Source organism: Alosa pseudoharengus, unplaced genomic scaffold (assembly GCF_046254945.1).
Source record: "Alosa pseudoharengus isolate Yale_2024_CS ecotype anadromous, Long Island Sound unplaced genomic scaffold, YU_APseudo_1.1 YU_APseudo_1.1_scf_20, whole genome shotgun sequence".
Taxonomy (NCBI): Eukaryota; Metazoa; Chordata; class Actinopteri; order Clupeiformes; family Clupeidae; genus Alosa; species Alosa pseudoharengus.
The window spans coordinates 15,160,331-15,174,907 of NW_027468664.1; the positions used below are offsets into that span (position 1 = coordinate 15,160,331).

Below are 14,577 nucleotides of genomic sequence, written 5' to 3' on the forward strand. Positions count from 1 at the left end.
ATCAATAAACAATATGACAGAACACAATAAACTATTTTTTTACTCAAAGATCAATATGTCGATCAATTAACAGTTACAATGGACCTCAAGTAGACATTTTGAAGTCAATACCAACATAGTGATTAGAATTCAGATTTTTTTTTTTTCAAAGCTATTTTTATTGAACAAGTTTAAATTTGTGTTTATAATCACATTCAAATTAGGATGGAATTGAAAGTCCAGCTTCCCTGATGTTGGAACACATGATTCTGTTTGATAACAAGCGTGGGGGAGGGATACACACACACAGCCGTTGTCCTTTCACTTAGCAACAGACTTTGCCCTCATAGAACAGGCTGTGCACCAGCAACAGCCACATCAAAACACTCTATGATGTACACAAATAAAAAACAGTTGTGAGCCAGCACTTCAATACCATTCAATTATCCATGCAAGAAAGAACATTTGGAAAACAAATTAAATATATTCAATTATATAAAAAACTAAACAAAGCAAAACAATCTGTGGGCTAAGGCCAGCTTATAGCCCATCTGTGCGAGGATCAGTCCTTTTTCAGTTCCCAGAGTGCAACGCAGACAGCCGCCGTGGCCATAAGTGCAGTGGACACCAGCAAACCTGTGGTCCAGCGCTGACCAGAAAGACATAAACTGGACACCTGTGTGGGATGGACGAAGCGAAAAGTGTTCCCTGTCAGAGGATATGTCATATGTTCACATGGTCTTTGGGCTAGCCACAGGCAAAGACAGGAATTGTGGCAAAGGAGTATTATTATTTTTTATTATTATATTTGGAAATGTTTCAGAGTATAATTGTATCTCCATAAAGTTAGCTGGACACAACATCACATGGCTAAAACAGAATAATTTATGTACTCTACTGTGTGTGTGTGTGTGTGTGTGTGCGTGCGTGCGCGCATATAGATCTTTAATGTCGGCGGTCCTTACCCAGACAGGCTGGTTGTTAATTAGAGGATTCAGCCACAGTTTAGCCAGAGAAAAGACATTTCTGAGACCCCTCCCCTCCGTCAAAAAGTAACGCCTAGAGGAGATGATAAAGAGTGAACTTCAGCAAGCTATGAAACTTCCATTACATGTCAGATTACCAAAGAATGCACACACTGAAACACTGAGACATCTTAGGTAAATTCTGCCAGTGGACATACGTATCTCACTTCATTGTAGATGTGTGTACTGTGTATGTGTGTGTGTGCATGCTGAATAGACCCTGCATACCTGTAGACTCTGGCCCTGATGAAGATGTTTGTTCTGTCCAGCGGCTGCAGTAGCCGTTGGTCAGGCAGCCGGTGGGCCCAGCGCTGGTTCAGCTCATCTCCTATCTGGGCCAGCTGCCGACCAATGGTCCGGGCCTCCCTGCCAGCCCAAACACCATCACAGACAAGCATGTCAGGAATGTCACCTGAGATATTACTAGCAATTGCCAATTTGCCATCCCTGCTACCTCAAACACTACCCCAACCCCAATACAGAGACGTAGGTAAGGGATGTCACCTGAGGTTTTACCAGCACCCGGCCACCCCAAACACTACTCCTATGCCTATACCCCTATGAAACGGGTAAGGGATGTCACCCTTGTACTAATGTACTACAAATGCCACCCCTCACAGCAACACCATTAATGAAAAAACAAACGAGTCACGTGAGATGCCATCCCTGTCAGTCCAAACAGCCAATGCCATCACTGAGAAACATGTCAGAGATTACACTAAAGATCTAACTAACACACGGGTGGCGAACCTGCGGCTTGGGAGCCACATGCGGTTCTTTGCCTCCTCTTGTGCGGCTCGCCGCTGCTCAAATATGTTCTCACTTCTCCTTGGAGATTTTTTTTTTATTTTTGAAATATATTTCTGATAAATCAAAATACATTTCATTATTTGACAGCACTGCCAATAGTTAGGCTACCAATGATTAGATTGAAATTATTTTACTGTCATGTGATGGATAGGAATCTAGCCCCAAAAAAAACATACTGTAAGCAGACACATTTCTTTTTTTTTAGTCAGGTTTAATGCTACTGTTGCAGTCAGGAAAACGTAGCCTGAATTTAAATGCAAATCGAGGAACACAGGACATTCAAAGGGAGGATTTGTTGTTTTGTAGCATAACGTGTCTAACCAAAATAACACCGTAAAAATGTGTTCTACATGTTAGTTTGGTACTTGGTATGCCAGACTTAACTGATGCACAAAGCTTCAAACCTGAAAATGTCCCAAGAGTTTTCCAAAAGACACTGACCATCGCAAGTACAAGGTCAATGGTAGGGTTTTTAAATGTCAGTCAGAGAAGCAGACTCGTTTTCTTTTTGTTCATTTTCTTTTCGTAAATTAACAGAATACGGTCACATTGGTTGTTATATTGGAACATCGCTCATGCTAATACGTCATTCAGTGAGGGGGGATTTGTAATGTGTCTCAGATATTTCCCATTCCTAAAAATGATCATTTGTAGCATCTGCCAAGTGTCCCACTTTAAATGAAAAGGAGAAGAGCTATTTAAACTGCAACTCTATGTCTCATTAGGCGTAGGCCTATAAGTCACTGTTGCTGTTGTAGTGTGGCCATCTTTTTTGTTGTGCAGCTCTTTTGAGTGGTGTGGAAATTTTGTTTTGGCTCTTAATGACTGGTTAGCCACCCCTGAACCAACACATACAAAACAATGCTTCTCATAATGTAGAAGACCTTTAGAAACTTTTTTTTCTTTATATATTTAAATACATGTTTTAAAATATCTATTTGCACCTTTTTTATTTTTCCTGATTTGACTTGTGTTTGTACCTTGTGGTCACGTCAGATAATGTGCCATCCTCCAGCTCCACAGGACCAGCCTGGAGAGTGGTGGTGTTTGGAGTTGGTCTCGTTTGCTCCACCATTTTGTTTTCTGAGCGGGGGAAATAACACAAAAAGTGGACATGTGGGTAAATGGCACATACATGGTTAGAAACACCAGTGCCCTGTGTTTGTGTGGGTAGGGATGAAAGTCTGTTGTGGGGTGTGTGGGTTGTTGAGATCTTTATCACCATACGGACAGTGCAGTGTGTGTGTGTGTGTGTGTGTGTGTGTGTGTGTGTGTGTGTGTGTGTGTGTGTGTGTGATAGTAAGGGAGGGAGGATACGACACGTGAGCTCCAACGGCCCAGTTACCTTATGTAAACACAAAGACACGTGACTACAGGTGTGTCCCCATGGAGACATGTCGCCTGAAGCTCTCCTCGGGTTAAAACAATGACTTCACTGACACCAGCATTTAACAACCTCTCTCTCTCTGTCTCCCTCCCTCTCTCACTCTCTCTCTCTCTCACTTACACACACACACGCACACACATACATTTGTCTGTTTTCTTGTCTTTTTTTATCTCTTCAGGGATTTCAGTTTCAGAACCCCCGAAACCTGCGTCATCTGTTCCCCTCTTTCCTGTTTGACTTTGCATACATTTAAACTCTAACCTTTAACCATGCCAAAAACCACATTTTGTCTTGTACACATGCACGTGAATAGGCTCTGCCCTCTCTCTCTCTCTCTCTCTCACACACACACACACACGCGCACACACACACGTGCGCACGCACACACTCACGCAAACACATCATGAGCTCATGTTTGTGTGAGAGCACTTTGATGCAAATAATTTCTGTCATTCTGAAACTGTTCCAACTGAATTTTCCTTCACAGACTCAATGGTACAAGACTGAAATCAATACATGACAAATATATAAATATATATACACACACACACATATACAAACATAGACACACACACACACACATACATACATACCAGGCTACATTTTTATTATGTCAGCCTAGTCACACTGGAAATAATTCTAAATTATTTTTTAGATGTTATTGAATGTTGTTATTGATATAATCAAGAATGAATCCATCAACCGCCACTCATGGACACATCAAAACATGAGGGTGATGTCATCATTATAGCCAGCAACTCAAACAAAAGGTGACATTGAAGATAGCCATTTTGAATAAACTGTTGATTCTATTGTATCTTGTATTTGAAAAAAAAAAATAATAATAATAAAATGAAAGCAATACATATACTGAGCTTATTATTTTTTTTAGACTACGGCGTTCAATGTAAGTCACAGAATCAACAATAGACAGGTGCAAAAAAAAACATCTTACCTGATTGTTTAGATTAAAGTGAACGCCGCCCTACGAAACAAACAATACATTATTTACAAAAATTACTTAATTATATGAACTATAAAATTATTATGCATTGATTTTAAACAACGTAAAGCAGCACTTACAGCAGCGTTCTTTAATCCGGTTGTTTTCAGGTGTCTGACACAATGCAATGATGTCAACTTCACCGCCACGCCCATACGCACCACCGGCCAGGAAGTCCGGGTAGTTAATACCAGAGCCAGTAGAGGGCGACACCGATCTGCTTATCGGCATAAAAATGTACACACATGTTTTTTCTCACTGTGACCAGTGGCATGCTTGTATTTATGTGTGAACATATATTACATGTTCACATTTATTCGTAACCACTTATTACACTTGGCAGGGTTGGTTTACAACTTTTCAAGCGAGAAACGGCTGCTGACATGATCGAGCCCCATGGTGATGTTGTGCAATGCAAAATTCACTTTGACATTTGTGCGTCCACGGTTGCTAGGTTATTCACCCGGAAGTGGACCATTTGCGTACTCATCTCAGTTGTCTGGCGATCAATAAATCAAGATAGCAACTAGCATCCACCCTTGTACAGAATTTTTGGAAATTAAGCATTGCATGTTATGCATAGGTTTAAACTATTGGTTATTGTCGCATGTCGTCGTTTGTGGAAAGGACATATTTTCTCAAGCGTTAACATCACTGGATGAAAATACTCCTGCCTGCAGGTAGGTGCCCCTCTGAAGGAAAGTGTTGATGATCACATCACTTCACCCACATCTGAGAAAAGGGTATGGCAGCATCATTGCCGCACTGAGTTACCTCTAACATTTCAAACGGATGTCGTTTTATTTATATGACCTGTGCTATGAGAGTAACATGCATTTGTGTCTCCATATGAGATTACGACCGAAATATCAACTCGAGAGTAAAGAAGCTAATAGCTAAAAAACTAGCTTTTATGTACTCGCTGTCCAGTGATGCGGAGGGTACTGTGTTTCAGCCCGGGTTGGTGCCATGGCTGGTAAGGTGAAGTGGGTGACAGACATTGAGAAATCTGTGCTTATCAATAATTTCGAGAAGAGGGGATGGATCCAGGTTGCTGAAAGTGAAGACTGGAATTTTTATTGGTAAGCACCCAAAACTAAAAAGTATATATTTCATTTACCTTTAAGACACCCAGTTGCATTTGAACACAAATAGAAAATATATTTGTATTTATATATTTTTCAGGATGAGCATCCAGACCATTAGAAATGTATTTAGTGTGGATACCGGCTACCGCCTCTCAGATGAGCAGATGGTCAACCACTTCCCCAACCACTATGAATTGACAAGGAAGGACCTCATGATCAAGAACATCAAACGCTACAGAAAGGAACTGGAAAAGGAGGGGAGTCCTCTGGCAGAGAAGGATGAAAATGGAAAATACATCTTTCTAGGTGTGTGATTCAGGTTTACTAGTAATGTGTGTGTGACATTTTGCTTGTGCATTCATGTGGCACTATCTGTAATCTGTTAGCCTAGAAATCTAGATGCACCCTAGTGGCAGCAAATGTATTTTGCTGCCAGGGTAGTAATCTGTAACTAATAAAGTGTATGTAGTTTCTGTTAAGGAGTATTTGCTTGTCCTTTGGACACTGACAGGTTTTGAAAATGTGCGCTGAAACAATCCCCCCTTGTCTCCTTTGGCTTAGCTCTCCACACAACAGCTGATATATTCTTTCCAGTATTCCACTGTTCATCCTCCTCATTCTCCTCTTTATCCTCTCTCTCTCTCTCTCAGATTTCGTCCCAGTGACGTTCATGCTCCCCGCGGACTACAACCTTTTTGTGGAGGAGTTCCGGAAGAGTCCGTCCAGCACGTGGATTATGAAGCCATGCGGCAAGGCACAGGGGAAAGGCATCTTCCTCATCAACAAACTCTCACAGATTAAGAAGTGGTCTCGGGACAGCAGAACGTCAACGTAAAAATCCTTCTTGCCATAAATCCCCCCCCCCCCCCCCTCACACACACACACACACACACATACACACACACAATCAAAACTAAATATTTCTTGTACTGTGTCCAGCTATAAGGTAACCTAGTAGGATCTTTAGGAGTACAAGCCATAGCAATGATTGGCCTTTACTGGCCAGGTGCCTTAGAGTCTGAGCTGTTTGCCTAGCATTTGCATTGAGCTAAAATATTAGCATACTACCTTCTTTCCTGGGTCCTGCAGCTGGATAATGCCCTGTGCCAGATATGCTAAGGCAACTTCAATTTTATTATGTTGCACTATTATATCATTTCATTTGGACATTGTAGGCATGCCCTGTATTCTGAGATAGTCCTGTGGGAGAAGAATAATTTGTAACACGTGTGTCACAATAACATTAACAGACTGAGCTGGATGCCAGATGTTTCTGACCTCATCATTTGTCTGCTTGTCCTTCTCTGCTGTCCTCTTAGGTTCATGGCTGCATCGAGTGGCAAAGAGGCCTATGTCATTTCCCTATATATTGATAATCCTCTGTTGATTGGTGGAAAGAAGTTTGACCTGAGATTGTACGTGCTGGTCACTACGTACAGGCCTCTCAAGTGTTACATGTAAGTTAACAATGAAAACTAAAACAATTTAACAACAATTGAAGTCAATAGATACCTTTGAGGCTGCACAGTTCATTCAGGAATGTGAGCTTTTTTGCACAGGTATGATTCATATGAATGGAAATGGAATGGATTTGCTGAAGGTGATACATAGACCTGATAACCTTTGAGTCTAGGTCATTACTAGGTCTCGGTCAATACTAGGTCATTCACAAACCCCTCATCAGCTCCTGGTGTCTTGTCTTTGTTTGCAGGTATAAACTGGGATTCTGCAGGTTCTGCACAGTGAAATATACTCCCAGCACTAGTGAGCTGGACAACATGTTTGTGCACCTGACCAACGTGGCCATTCAGAAACATGGGGTATGTAATTAAACAAATGGAACAGTGCAGTAGCTCCACCTGAACTCACTCTCTCTCTCTGTGTCAGCGACTGTGTTCTAAGGCATCCTGATTGTGTTACGTTAACCTACTTCTCTTTGTGTACCTTTTTTTTTTAGGTAATTTCACAATTAGTCATTCAGTCTTTTCTGGATGCTTTACAACTTAGGGCAGAGTATTTAGTGAAGGTCATAACAATGACATAATAGTAATTTAGTAATTTTCTAAGCACTAGTATGCACTGCTGGAGTCACCAGCTATGCACAATGTAGTTCTGTAGTTCAGGTTGGATCATCATGAAAGAAAATCTTTCATAGCACCACAAATATATCCCCAAAATATATCAGTTAGCATGTTAGCAAGTATTTACCTGTTCCTACTGTGCTGTTGTTGGAGTTTAGATAGTTAGCATTGTTAGAGTGCTAGTTTTAAACCAAAACTTCATACAGCTGCTTTAAGCTAAATATAACCTGCTTTGTGTGGACACTCAGGATGATTATAATCACGTACACGGGGGCAAGTGGACAGTGAGCAATCTGCGTCTGTACTTGGAGAGCACCAGAGGGAAGGAGGTGACCAGCAGACTCTTTGACCAGATCCACTGGATCATGGTGCAGTCTCTGAAGGCAGTGGCCGTGAGTGGACAGTTGACATGTAGTCTGTTGTACACACACACACACACACACAAATACAAATCCAGCTGTTTATCCGATGAACCAGACCCTTTGTGAGTTTCTTCTTTTTTCAGTTCTTTCATTTCATTGTTCTTTCAGAGAAAAGGGAACCTTTAGTCATAGCTAAGTTTAGTTTCTCAGGAAGTCATGCTCCAAAATCTTTCAATCCCCACCCCACCCCTATTCTTGGTCTTTCCACCTCTCACACACTTTTTTCACTTTTACTTTTTCTTACTCTGTCTGCCTCTCTCTCTCTCTCTCTCTCTCTCTCTCTCACTTTCATTCTCTCTCTGCTTACAGCCTGTAATGAACAATGATAAGCACTGCTTCGAATGCTATGGATATGACATCATAATTGATGACAAACTGAAACCATGGCTTATTGAGGTAGGTGTGTTTCACACACACACACACACACACACACACACACACACACACACACACACACACATACACGCCTATGAAGATTGTCTCCAAGTTTCAGTATTGGTCCCTGAGCAGGCCAGCACCTCAAGCACACAAAGATATATAGCCTACAGATATAGTTGTATATATAGTTAATAGCATTAGCTATAAACACCATGATATTTGCATCAGATACCCATTCTCAGTTTGCCTATATACTGTATATGCCCCTATTAAATAATCCGTAAATAAATAAATATTAAGTACAGTAGTAGTTGATAAATTGGATATTTTATATAGATTTAGTAAACTCAAACTTATACACATACAGACACAAACACCACATCCCTGCTCCAGTGATGTTAACAGAGGCAGAGTTGTGGTTCATTTGTTGTGTTGGTAGCGTTCTCTGTACTTCTCAGATGCATTTTATATGCATATTCTAGCAGTGAAACAAACAGCATGGCCTCTGCCAAGACAGATGCCCTTAAGGAAATGTTTCTGTGTCTGTGCACATGCACACATGCCTTTGCGTGTATGTATATGTGTGCACCTTAAAACATGAGCTTGTGTACACAATCAGGTCACACACTGCAATTATCTGAATCTTTTTTCCTCATTATAGAATAGAATAGCCTTTATTCAAAGCCTCTATCTGTGTGTTTGTGCGTTCATGCGTGTGTGTGTGTGTGTGTGTGTGTGTGTGTGTGTGTGTGTGTGTGTGTGTGTGTGTGTGTGTGTGTGTGTGTGCGTGCTAGCAGTTTGGCTTGGCTGTTCTCTCTCTCTTGTCTCCTGAGGGTGGGTCAGTATTATCTCAGGGCTAAGAAGTCTATTCTGAGCAGAATGGCATGCATTCCTCAGCCAGCCTGGAGTTAATGTGTAATAAGTCCTCATGGGCCACGCTCCGCTATCAGCTACTCATGTTGAAAGCATGCTAACGTCAATAGTGCAGCACAGCCCTATGGGTCATACAGGCCAAAGTGTAAGAGTTTTGCACATTCTTCTGTGTTATATTTGTTTGTTATCTTGATCTTACCTCATCTGTCCTTTAGTTTAGCTTAGATATCTATAATCCATAATTCATGATTTCTACCATATTAACTAATTTGTTGGGAATATGTATTTCTGTAGTAGTACTAGCAGTAGTAGTGTTGTTGTCCCTGTTGTTGTCCCAAACAACTAGCACTAATATTAGTAATAATAATAGCAATAAAAGTATCTTATCATATATCATATCATATGATTATGGTTATGATTATGGAATTTAGCAGACGTTTATGTCTAAGGCGACTTACAAAATAAAACAATACAAAAGTTGAAAAAATTAACATAATTTATTTACAGTTTTTTCTCTGCCTGTTGCTCTCTCTGTTGTGCATACCTCAGGTAAACGCCTCTCCTTCACTCACGTCCAGCACAGCCAATGATCGCATCCTCAAGTACAACTTGATCAACGACACACTCAACATAGTCACCCCCAACTCTGAAATTCCAGACTGCCGATGGAACCGAAGCCCGCCCAAGGAGGCGCTGGGGAATTACCAAGTCCTGTGAGTGACATTTCCCCTGCACCAATCATATCACGGACACCACCTGACTGAGCCCCCTCCCCTACCCCTTTTTCTATTTTGGGGATAGCCCACACAGGCCAAAATGTTTCCTTCGAGCCGGATTTGAACCAGCGACCTAAGGATGTCTGATTACACCACTACAGTCCTCCGCTCTACCAACTGAGCTATCGAAGGGCCTGAAGTCAATGAGTAATGGCAGGGTCATTACAGTTGCACAAAAATGCGCTATATAAATAAAAGTGACTTGATTTGACAGGGTCAGAATCCCAATGCTGCTGTAGGATATAATGTACAATAGGATTATGTGGATACAATGATCTAAAGAACAAATTAGAATATAAGTATGATATATTGCAAGATATAATAAAACAAATCCTTTCAGCCCCTCTCTGTACAAACAGATGTACGAAAAGACTGGTGGTACCAAAATATGGAAATACATAATTTAATAAGAAAATCTTACAAAATAATATAATATAATCATGGTCATTGAACAGATTTACAGTAGCTGGATTAACTGTCTCCACTGTCTACTTTCCCTTCAATCCCTTTTACTTCATGATGTGCATGTGTGCCTGATGCCTGTTCCTTTCCATCTCCTCACTGTCCTTCTCTCTCTCCCTCCCTGTCTTTTCTTCTTTTCACGCGGGGCAGATATGATGAGGAGCAGGCCTTGAGCGAAGGTGCGGACCGCGACCTCCGCAGCCGCTCGGGCCAGTCCCTGGGGTCAAAGGGCAGCCGGTCGAGCAGCGTGCGCCCCACCCCGGCCACCTGGAAGTGAAGTCACCGGTCGCCGACATTGGGCAAGCACCACCTGGCTTTCTCAAGAGAGCGAAAAAGAGAGAGCGGAAAAGAGAGAGAGATACATGGAGCAGGAGGACTAAGGGACCACACAGACTCTGACCAGGCCTGACTATCGGACACCATACACACACACACACACACACACACACACACATACACACACACATACACACACATACACACACCCTTCTGCACACATATCCACACAAAGTAATTTGCACAGTATGCATGAAATACATGACCGAATCAAATATACCGAAAGGAAGATGTGCATTGATGGATGGATGGACGGACGGTAGTATTTGGAAGAGGGATAAGTGGAGAGTGACTTTTTGACCAAGTGAATGAATCGAAAGGAAATGGAAATCGAGCAAAGCTATTAATAAGGTCCTGTCATGCATGAAAGGATACTGCCTCTAAGTGACATGAGGGAACAATCACCTGATCTAGAAACAGACCTTTTACACTGTAGACCCAATTTCAGTTCCTCTGCAGTATATGTATGTCTTCTTTGAGTGTACCTTCCGTTTGGAAGTTGGCCAGAGCATTTCTCAAATGCACCTCTGTGTCCTGATAGTGTTTAGTATTCTTCAATGTCTGTTGTCGACCACACAGTGCATTAGAGAGAAATAAAGTATTTCTCTGTAACAGTGCATTGTAGAGGATCAGCAAGGAAAATTGGCTCCTTAGCCAAACATTCTTACATAACTTCATTTTTCTCAATTCTAACTGAGCTCATTGGTGGACCAAGGCTGCTGCTATTATTTTTGATGTCGCTCCCAGGCTTGTGAAATGTTTGTGCAAAGCAATCTTCCTGACTTTTAAGTTTTAATTATCACAAGGTCAAGCCCTCAGGGGTTGACCTAAACAGGTTGTATCACCGTTTCTATGCCAACCCAGCACACTTACAGCTTCTTTACATGTCTCCATAGTGATGACCTTGAGCAGCAGTTCAGAATTTGGCCAAGGGGGTCCTGTTTGTGGCAAGTGGGATTATAGAGCATTGCAATTAAACATTCTTTGGTGTGTGCCCCCATATACCCAGCTTAACTCTTTTTCCACCTCAGCCACTAGTGTCCTGATAGTTATACTGTCAAAGTGTCAGAGAAAAGTTGGATTTTTTATGTTGGCCAGTAGAATAACAACTTAGGCTATTTTGTACTGATGGTGCTGACTTTGTGTAATGAGTATTTTTGTTAATCAAAGACTACTACCGCATGGTGTGTGGTTGGAGTTTCACGACAAGAAAGTTACTTCAATGTTTTAATTGCGTTTTATGTGAAATGCTATAACAATCCTTGCTTCCACTGTTGAAATCAAAATTGTATGTAAATACTGAATTACAGAGACCTTCCAAAGGACTTTTTAAAATTATATTTAAACAATAGCATATTGCACAAGACTGTCAAGCATGAAAATAAATTAAATGACTCATTAAACGTTGTAGTTTTTTGGGAGTTGGGTGAAGTTTAATATTTAGCCTACTCAGTCAAGCTCACTGTGTAGGCGAGGTCTAGCCTATGTATGGAATGAAACATGAACCTATTCTTTTCTCAATACTGTATGGGTTCTAATTCTGTAATGTGTGGCAAAGCCGACGCAAATAGCAGCACGCCGTCCCCACCACACTCAACTCTCCCTTTTTAAGCGTCTGTACGAAACCATTCTTTCTTTCGAGCTATTTAAATCAAGAGAATAGGGCAGTTTAGTGTGGCAGTTTTATTTTGTAAGGGAAGAAACCCACATCTAAAATAACCACCAGGGGGAAACGTCATCTGTCAATAATGAAATCACTTGACCATGCACATGAAATGATTATGGGATGGGACAACCAAATGTTACTTTGTCTGCAGTAAAAAAACAAAAAAGAAACAATGTAGCCTGGTTGGTCATAAATAAAGCAGGTGAATTTATAGATTATAGCAACTCCAAATTGAGCATTTTAAGGCTATATTGCTTATAGGTCCTTGTATTTATTAGGCATATGTTTGATCTCTTAATGATACCAAAATATTATATATTTACACGTCTACTAGGCTACTACAAGACAAAACTACAAGCAGAAAGTTTGTTTGATTTAGGCTGTGGGGGATGTGACGTTGGAGAGGCGCGCCTCCCCTGGTCATTTGTCGACTGAGGAGTGCGGCTAAGAGGAAAAAACCTGGAGAAGAGAGAACCAACATTTTCTTCAGCCCTCTTTAATTTATCAATTCCATCCCCCCTGAATTGGAAATAAACTCGTCAAGGTAAAGTAACGTTTGCGTTTCTCTAGATCTTTCGATCGTTCAGAGTTTGCTGGGTAACCGAAGCCACTTTACTTTGCATCAGTCTTGCAGTCGGAGGCAGTCCCCAGGTCTATGAGGCTGGTTGGTAACTCGCAACTCGTGTGTGATTTGACACTGCGGCTCAGACCATTTTCACCTGGGACGTCAGATTTTCTAATGTTTCTTAAAATGTGTGACGTTATACTGATTTTGTAAATTAGTAATTTAGGGCTAATCCTCAGTCAAATTAGCAGTTGTACAGTTGAGCAGTTGTGAATGAATAGCGGATTGTTTGAAGTAAGTTTGGTCTCCAGATGGTTTTAATCTTACCTAGCTATGTTAGCTAACTAACGTTAACGTTATGTTAAATTATGGGCATGGGGTATTTTTCCATTGGCTGCACAACAATCCAGTGTTTTGTAAGCCACGTTCACCTTAATACGTTGTAATTTCCCCCTACATAAATTGACGTAGGGCTATGTTGGCTCTGACATTTTAGCCAGCTGCTTAGCTTGCTACACCTAGCTTCGTTGTTGCAGTTTGCTTCTTGTGCAACCCAAAACCTAATGTTAGTCAACCTTGCCTGATTAGCCGTGGACAGTGTGTTTTATGGATAGGAAAATGGTTGATCTGGTGATCAGTGACACTTCGCTTCGATGACGCTCTAAAGTCCAGACTTTAATCAATAGGACAGAATTGATCTTGGATAGACTACACGCCGTTGCCTCTAACTTGTGCGGAAAATGCCTATGCAAGACTAACGTCAGTAGGGTTTTCATCGAGGAAGGGCGGGGTTGGGTTCCTTGTAGCCAAAGTGAAGTTATCTGTCTATCAGCAAGTGCCCGTACCTCACAAGTTAAATTGACAAAATGGGTTTAACTTGATCTATTTCTGAGTTAATGTCGTTGCATCTGAGTGGAAAAGCTGAGGGTAACACTGTCCACTCTGTGTTCTTCCAACATGTTGGCTAGTATTTCATTGTACTTTACTTGAGAGCAGAAAATAGAAAATTCACTTGACACAAGTTTTGCCCGATGCAAGACGCATGTTTATCCTAGCCTGGCTCCGCCCGCCAGTTGGTTCCATTTAAGTTTTCGCTGAAAATATTTCGTTTAGGTCTGGTGGATATTCCAAGGACATGGTTTAGCTACAAACCTGGGTAAGTTAACTCAGAGTAAGTGCTAAACCTACTAATAGAAGAGCTGTATGGCTTCATTAAGCCATTAGGCTCTTTTTGTAGGAGGTTTACCACTTACTCTGAGTTAACTTATACCAGGTTTGTCACTAAACCACGTACTTGGAATAAGCTTACCGCCCAGGTTATACCAGGCGGTGTTTGCCGAGACATGATATTTCTTTTCACCTGGCATAATAATAATGTAGTGGAAGTATGGAATGGATTTAACTAATTACTTTGATGGCCGCCCTTACTTCTAATTCAGTCAATTGTTGCCATATGATGACAGTGTGACAGTCATTACCTTGTGAAGGTGCAGTGTGATTTTAATCTAAATTTGTGAGTTGTTGTCAGGGGGGGCTAAACCTGTGATAAGATATAAAGATAAAGGCAATGGGCCCTCTCTGTGCTGTTTGCCAGGTTTAAGTCCATTGATACAGCGAGTGTTCTGCTTAAGGTTACCATGTCGGCCCTTGTCCAAGTTGGCTGTGGCAAAGAGTTAACAAGTGTGAAAAACTGGAGCTGAGGCTGTAGTGAAAGCTCAGAGTCAGA

General features: G+C 41.3%; 3 protein-coding genes and 1 non-coding gene across 8 annotated transcripts in view; 2 read left to right on the forward strand and 2 right to left on the reverse strand.

Annotated features, from left to right (window-relative positions):
- Positions 1-22: 22 nt before the first annotated feature.
- bik (BCL2 interacting killer) lies at positions 23-4,356 on the reverse strand. The gene is made up of 6 exons (XM_076296667.1): positions 4,285-4,356; positions 4,157-4,186; positions 2,795-2,897; positions 1,233-1,370; positions 945-1,038; positions 23-655 (listed from the first exon to the last, which is right to left on the reverse strand). The coding sequence occupies exons 3-6, from the start codon at positions 2,887-2,889 to the stop codon at positions 542-544; spliced, it is 441 nt and encodes a 146-aa protein (XP_076152782.1). The 5' UTR covers positions 2,890-2,897; positions 4,157-4,186; positions 4,285-4,356; the 3' UTR covers positions 23-541.
- Positions 4,357-4,730: 374 nt separating this feature from the next.
- Positions 4,731-11,986, forward strand: ttll1 (tubulin tyrosine ligase-like family, member 1). Its single transcript, XM_076297345.1, has 10 exons — positions 4,731-4,884; positions 5,160-5,286; positions 5,390-5,598; positions 5,943-6,123; positions 6,612-6,749; positions 7,004-7,112; positions 7,622-7,765; positions 8,105-8,191; positions 9,596-9,759; positions 10,435-11,986. The coding sequence occupies exons 1-10, from the start codon at positions 4,863-4,865 to the stop codon at positions 10,559-10,561; spliced, it is 1,308 nt and encodes a 435-aa protein (XP_076153460.1). The 5' UTR covers positions 4,731-4,862; the 3' UTR covers positions 10,562-11,986.
- On the reverse strand, positions 9,868-9,954 carry trnay-gua (transfer RNA tyrosine (anticodon GUA)). Its single transcript is given in 2 exon segments — positions 9,868-9,903; positions 9,918-9,954. It is a non-coding gene; the product is annotated as a tRNA-Tyr (tRNA).
- Positions 11,987-12,711: 725 nt separating the features above from the next.
- Positions 12,712-14,577, forward strand: part of pacsin2 (protein kinase C and casein kinase substrate in neurons 2) — a 30,158-nt gene continuing 28,292 nt past the window's right edge. For all 5 annotated transcript variants that reach the window (XM_076296668.1, XM_076296670.1, XM_076296669.1 and 2 more), the window contains exon 1: positions 12,712-12,830. The gene's annotated coding sequence lies outside the window, so the exon portion shown is untranslated. The remainder of the gene's footprint in view (positions 12,831-14,577) is intronic.